At 36.3% G+C, this 7,038-nt stretch overlaps 1 protein-coding gene across 1 annotated transcript; it reads left to right on the top strand.

Moving 5' to 3' along the window:
- The first annotated feature begins 1,738 nt into the window (after positions 1–1,738).
- On the top strand, positions 1,739–2,125 carry LOC103434692 (classical arabinogalactan protein 1-like). The gene has a single exon (XM_008373040.4). It carries the CDS (start codon positions 1,739–1,741, stop codon positions 2,123–2,125), a length of 387 nt encoding a protein of 128 aa, XP_008371262.3.
- Positions 2,126–7,038: the final 4,913 nt, after the last annotated feature.

Here is a 7,038-nt window from a genome sequence, read left to right as displayed (position 1 = left end):
AAGTTGTAACTCTGAGGTTTTTAATTTTTTTTTTTAACTTTACATATATTAAATTAAATAGGTAAATGGATACCCGTTATAACCATGAATATTACCCATAACCAATGGATACCCGTTATAACCGCGGATAATACCCATAACCGTCCATTTAAATTTCATGGATAAACGGTTATACCCATAACCGTTTATTTGTTTAAACGGTTACCCATAACCATAACCATTAACTTTAAATTGACGGGTAACCGCGGTTACCCATACCCATGGATATTTTGCCCATCCCTATACACACACCTACAGCAGCACGTAAAATCCCACCAGCACTGGAGCACCCCTTGCCACTCTTCCTACCGTCATCCACATTCAACTTGACATAAGCCTGATGCATTTCTTCATCCAAATCATTCAATCATTAGGCTCAAGTCCACCCATGAAGGCCTGGTTATTCGGCGGGTCAAATAGAGCAGATTTTATTCTCTACTCAAACAATTTTAATTTTTCTTTCATGCTCCGACACTACATATTTTACAAAAAAATAATTGTTGACTACATAAGGATGAGTAGGAACTCCTTAAGAAATAGTTATTGGTTTTACCTCCTATTTTTTTATGAAGAGAATGAATCTTTTTATCGTAGAATCAGAAGAAAAAAAAAAAGGGAGTTGGACCTCCTGCGGGAATGATTCAAAATTATTCGTGATCGAGTTACAAATCTTTGTGTTCATGATAAAAACCGTTCATATTATGAGTCACTTTGTAAAAATCATTTATGTAAAAAAATGAATTAAAACTAAGGTCGTTTAGTCAATATATTGTTGCAAATACACAGAGTCAGTAATGCTTTTACGAGTACCGTTCATTTATTTTTATACAATTCAATGACTAAGGAACTTTAGTTTTAATTGATTTTATGCATAGGCGATCTTTGTAGAGTGATTTATAATATGAACGGTTCAAATTATATACACAAAGTTCTTTGAAACAACAATGAACAATTTTGAGTAGGAACTCCTACTCGTCTTTTGAGTAGCTAAACATTGTTCTTCTACAAATATAACACTACTACTAGTCAGATAGCATTTTTAAATCACACGATATGACAAGTGACTTATAATTTAATCAAGAATTCTATTTCATTATGTTTGATATCAATTAAGTACGTCACATCATACGTTATTAAATGTAGTACAAAAATATAGTGAATGAACTTAAATAAATCGAATTCATTGATCGTGTGCATCCAATTAAATCCTATAACTAAATAAACAAATTTTATTTCTTAATGTGCAAAATAAAAATAACAATTGTAGCAGTCAATACCCGTTTCTTAGCTTCCAATTTTCGAATCTCTGCACTTCAATTATAATCTGTGCTGCCAGAAAAGAAAGTAAAAAAGCGAATCCGGCAGATTACCTACCACCTCCACCGTAGAAAATCTAACCGTTGTCGGCTAACGTACACATCCAACGGTCAAAACACCAGCCCGATAAAACAAAGCGCGTTTTGGCTCTCAGTTTGTTAACACGTTTTCCAACCCGACTTTTCAATCATCACAGCCAGAACATCTCCACCGTCCAACGGTATTCTTCAAGCCACGTGTCCTCCGCCCTCCTATATATAAACCCCCAACCCTTCTGCTTAAACCCATCATTCACTCGGTCGTCTCTCAATTCCCAAACCCTCACTTACTTCCTCTCTCTCTCTCTAAGTCTTTGTTTGAGTTCTCTCTTTCTCTCTCTACAATGGCTCGATTCAGCGGCGTCGTTATGGTGCTAATGGCTTCTCTCCTGCTGGCCTCGACCGGGGCGCAATCCCCTGCATCGTCACCAGCCAAGTCTCCCGCACTTTCTCCCAAAAAATCTCCCGCCGCCCCTTCTCCGTCGAGCACTCCACCTACGGCCGCTCCTTCTCCATCGACCACTTCACCATCGGCTTCTCCTTCCACATCTCCCGTCGCCGACTCTCCACCTTCTCCCCCACCGTCGTCTCCCGCGGCGGCGACTGTTCCCACTTCAGGTTCTGGATCTCCCTCCGAGGCTCCCGCTCCTGCTAACGGTGCCGTTTTGAATCGGTTCTCCGCCGCCGGAGCTCTAGCTGTTGGAGTTTTCGCTGCACTCATTGTTATGTAGAGTGGGGGTGTTTATGGACTTTTGAATTTCCATTTATTATTGTACTAAATTCATTTATTCATTTATGTTTCACAATTTATAAATTTGTAGCGCTGTTATATGAGAATATATAAAGATACATTTTTCCGATTATTATTTCAGTGTGTTATCACCAAATTATCCCTACATTCATGATTCATCCAAGTAACTTCTGTTTTTGACTGTGTGTTCGAGGAACTTCTTGAGCCTAATCGAAACTGCATGTTAATTTCAAATTGGAACCATATGTACATAGTGAATTGAGGCCGAGAAGGTTTTAATCCTTCGCACCGATCTTATGCCGCCCAGTTTGGTTGTGCTAGGGAGTTTTTGCCACTATCTTTGCCGCATCCTAAAACTAGCTTTTGAATAAAAAAAATTGGTAAGAAATGACAGAATAAACGTAGTCCCTTTCCGTTAAAATTTATAAATAAAAAATACAACAAAAACAAGAAACGAACATAAACAATAGACATAAAAAATACGATATAAACTAATGAAAATATGTAAAATAGGTCAACAATACCCTAATTTAAACCCCTAAACTAAGTGAAACATGTGAAGCACTGAGTCTTCTCACAATTGAATTACTACTCGTTTTTTTTTTCTTTTATCTCACTTGGGCTAAAGCCTGGTAGTGCTTAAATTTTTTTAAAAGCAGGGATGAAAAAAAGTTGAGCTCAATATTGTGTTTGGTAACTTAGCAATAAAACACTTGTTTCAAAATTGCTGCGAGAAACAGCTATTTGCTGCTTTCAAAAACCAACTTTTTATCTTAGAAACACGGGTGAACATTAATGTTTAATGAAAGTTTGCAAATGCCGATCCTACCCTCACCTCTCGCGTTGTCCTCTTCCTTGCTCTGCCATCTCACTGGTTCTCTCCCTCTCGTCTCACTCATTCACTCCCAACTCGACGCCCCAAACCCAATCCCCAACTTGAAACTTCATTCCCAGCTAAAGCCTCCACCTCTTGCCACATCAAAACTCCTATATAATTTGATTTCAATCCCTTTTTGAACCCCGACCTATCCTCTTGACCCAATCTCCTCCTAAACCTAGCATAGCTGAAAAGTTGAGGTACCCAGAATCCAATTCGATAAATTCAAGCTAAATATTGATATATTTCAAATACCCACAATTGAACTTATCTAAATTTTAACGAATGTGCCGAGAAAGAGCTGCGACAATGAAGTATTTGAATTAGGTTTCTGTTTTTGTATTAAGTAGGGAAAGGATAAAGGGTTGGTAACAAATTGAATTTGGTTCAGTATGTTGCATAGGGGTGGGCATAAAAACCTCCAAACCGGAAAACCGAATTGAACAGTGACAAAAAAAATGGTAAAAAACCGCGTTGATCAAAAAAGTCAAAACTGGAACAAAAACCGAACCGCTTTTAATATAAATGATTGTTTTATTATTATTTTTATATAAATTAGCATTTGCCTACACAGTTTGTGTGTATGAACACATTTTTTAGAGAAAATGAGAAGGAGAAAGGGAGAGATAAAGAACGTGGGGGAGTGAAAGGTTTTTGTTTTTAGTTTTTTTTTTCTAATAATAGAGGTATTTTAACATCACATGTAGGTGAAGTTTCAATAAAAAATAGTAAAATTTGGACTTGTGAAATTACATTATTGCCCATTATTATTATTATTATTATTTTTTGTGATAGATGACTAATTTGTCTTTTCACCATCTTTTGGTTGACAAAGAGAGTTTTATTAATTAGTAGAGATAAGACATTTTTCCAAGAAGACCATGTGCATAAGCCCAATATTTTTCTTCACTTCTCCCCCCCCTCCTTTGTTGTTTTATCACTTTTCTCCCCCTACATTATTTTTCTCCATTATTTTCCAGTATATTATGCATTATGAACATTTTAGTTTTAGTTTAAGATCTACACTTTGATCTTGATATGAGCCTTTCTATCTTTTGATTTATATTTATATGCACACTTTCTATCTTCCGATCACAAAACTTGTAGATCTAGTATTGGAAACTCAAAATTACTTGAATTTGTGGTTGAAATATGTGTTTGGTATTAGAAGTAGAAAATTAGAAAAAACATATATATAATTTTGATTAGAACCGTAAACCGGCATGAACTGAACTGTATGGTTTAAGTAATAAATTTAAATGAAACCGCACCAAACTGAACCGTTGAAATTTTCTGGTTTCGGTTCCATTTTGAGGGTGAAACCGGGCCGAACCGGACAGTGCCCACCCCTAGTGTTGCAGGATAGAGAGAGTGGGTGGGGAGAGACAGGGAGGATGGTTGCTTGGGAGAGACACGTAATGATGAAGGAATTGGGGTTGGAGTGGCATGACCTCCCCATCCCACCGAACCTCACCCAAAACCCAATTTTTAGTTAGAGAATTCGCCATTTCTATATTGCGGATGGAGGGAATGAAGAATTAACATTCTGGGTAAATGAAAGATGCCATTTTTTTGGTAAATGAAGATGAAGTAGACGGAAAACAAGTCGGAGGAATTGAGGGAGAGGAGAGCTCTAGAAAGATTCAGATTATAAATAAAGTAAAAATAAAAAATATTGTTATATTACATAATAAAAATAATAAAAAATTGTGATATTGTTGTAGGCTTAATTTACTAAACAATTATGGAGCCTTAGAGAGAAGGATGATGCGGCAATTGTAGAGAGAAAGAGAGATGTGTAATTGTCAGGTGTGTTATATTTCATCGCATTGTGCTTTTATTTATAGTAGTAGGATAGGTAAAATTCTTACCCTTTTAGGATTACAACTCTTAATAGGTAATCAACTCCTAATAGGAATATAAGAGATATTCCTATATCTACTAGGATTAACACAATCACGTTCCTAATCTAATAGGACTTCAACACTCATCATTGAGTGTGTAAATGTTGACCCTAAAAACTACCAAACCTACGTGACGCGTAGGCCGAATAACTAATGAGCTAACTACGTCATTTGGTTGTGTGCGAGGCAACTTGACGGTCAAGCTCGACCGGTGAGTTAAATGAGTTGATGTTGTGTTGAGCGCACTGCTGACTTCTTGATCTTGCGACTGCGGCCGAGAAAAGAACACGTCTCGGCCTTCGAGTTCTAGAGCCTGAAAACAAGGCTACTAGTTCCGTGAAGTTCAATATCAAATTTGGCTTTCAACATGCCGAATGTAGTAACCTGTAACACCTCACTTCGCCGAGAAGGCTAATGAGATGACCTCTGCCAATAAGGATTCGGAAATCCTTCTTGACAAAGACTTGGATAGATAATCAGTCGGCCTCGACGCAGTGTTGTTTATCCAAACTGAAGGTGCTTCGCGGTTAGCTGATTCTACGGCAACAATGATGTTTATCCAAACTAAAGGTGTTCGCCAGTTGCATTCACAGTGTTGTTTATCCAAACTGAAAGCATGTTAGCGAAAAAGAAAATAAAAATCTCAAGGTTGTTGAGAGGTTTCGCGTAGAGTGAGAGTTTGCGCAGGGCAGTTTTTGTGTTGAGTTGGGGGCCTTCAATGTTGCATGCGACTCTGTATTTATAGTGGCTGTCCTTTGCCTGGCACAGCCTGAAAGCTTTGTAGAGTCTAACTGCAACTCTAACTTTATGAAACTGAAATTGATCCATGTGAACCTTCAGATTTCATGACTTTTCAAACAAAATAAAGCCTATCTAAGCTTGGTCACATCACATTAGAGGCCTAACTCACCTAGGCTTCTTATCTCATCATCAAAACTCCATCAGTGGCTTTTAAACCCATATGACAACATCATCATTATGCAAAAAGGCCTAGTCTACCTAGGCTTATCTCATCATCATCCAAAGCCATCATCTTTATTGTCGCATGCATCTTGAACCTATCTAAATGAATTTCAAATTCATTTCTAGCTTCCAAGTGCCGTCAGACATCCCAAATCAATTCGAACTCTACTGCTTGTTTGGGATATAATTCGCATCCTATTTATCTGGTTGAAAAAGATGCTAAGATAATTCTTATTAAAATATAATTATTATGATAAAAATCATAATATTATCCTTTAACAATAACAAAAATTATCTCCACTTTTCCATCCAAAGGTTAAGAACTATACTCCCTCAACGGCCTTGATTACACAGGCCGATGATGTAAATTTGGGTCCAAACAGTAAATATTTCAATTGAAGTAGTTTATCATACTAATTAATATTTAAGATAAAAATAAAGTACATTTAGTAATTCACCTTTATTTGTTAAGAAAATTAAATTAATGACATATCTAGTATTATACCCTTTTTGGTCATTTCACACAATCATAATTGTTTTACATCAAAGTTTACCAAACACTATAATACACTTTTACAAAAATGTTTACCAAACACTCTGTTGCTTTATTTCACAGTTGCTTATTTTCACAGCACAACATAATCGGTTTTTTTTCAAAGCACAACAATATCAAACTATCCCTAGTTACCTCAAAGTGATATATTTGCTTAATTGTAAAAACGGTTCATTTTAATTTTACATAAACCAAACAAATTCAAAATTATTTAACCGTTTATTTTTTTTTTATATACAATAAAATTACAATTTGGTACGATAAAAAAATTATAATCTTAGCCAACACGCCCTATCTCCAATTGTCCACTCTGGCACTTGAAATTGATTTTTTTTTTGTTAAAAAAACAAGACAATCGATGGCAAATAACGATTATTCACCTCTTTCCGGTCCAAAGAAGCTATGTGAAATTTTACTTTATCCATAGCCATAATTAAGCAAACTCACCAACTCGAAGCATTGAACTCGAAACTTTTCACATTTTTTTTGTTTTTTAAAGAACCGCAGTATACACATCCTTACTGCTTGACCACTTGATGTGGACCGTGGCTAGCACTTGAAATTGAAAGAAAGGATCCGTTTGCTTTAATAAAACA

The sequence above is a fragment of the Malus domestica genome, chromosome 03, assembly GCF_042453785.1.
Source record: "Malus domestica chromosome 03, GDT2T_hap1".
Classification (NCBI taxonomy): Eukaryota; Viridiplantae; Streptophyta; class Magnoliopsida; order Rosales; family Rosaceae; genus Malus; species Malus domestica.
The sequence above is the reverse complement of the archived record's forward strand: the minus strand, read 5'-3'. Positions and strand labels throughout refer to the sequence as shown.

Coding starts and splice junctions, on each gene's coding strand:
- LOC103434692 (XM_008373040.4), top strand. CDS start 1,739: ATGGCTCGATTCAGCGGCGTCGTTATGGTGCTAATGGCTTCTCTCCTG.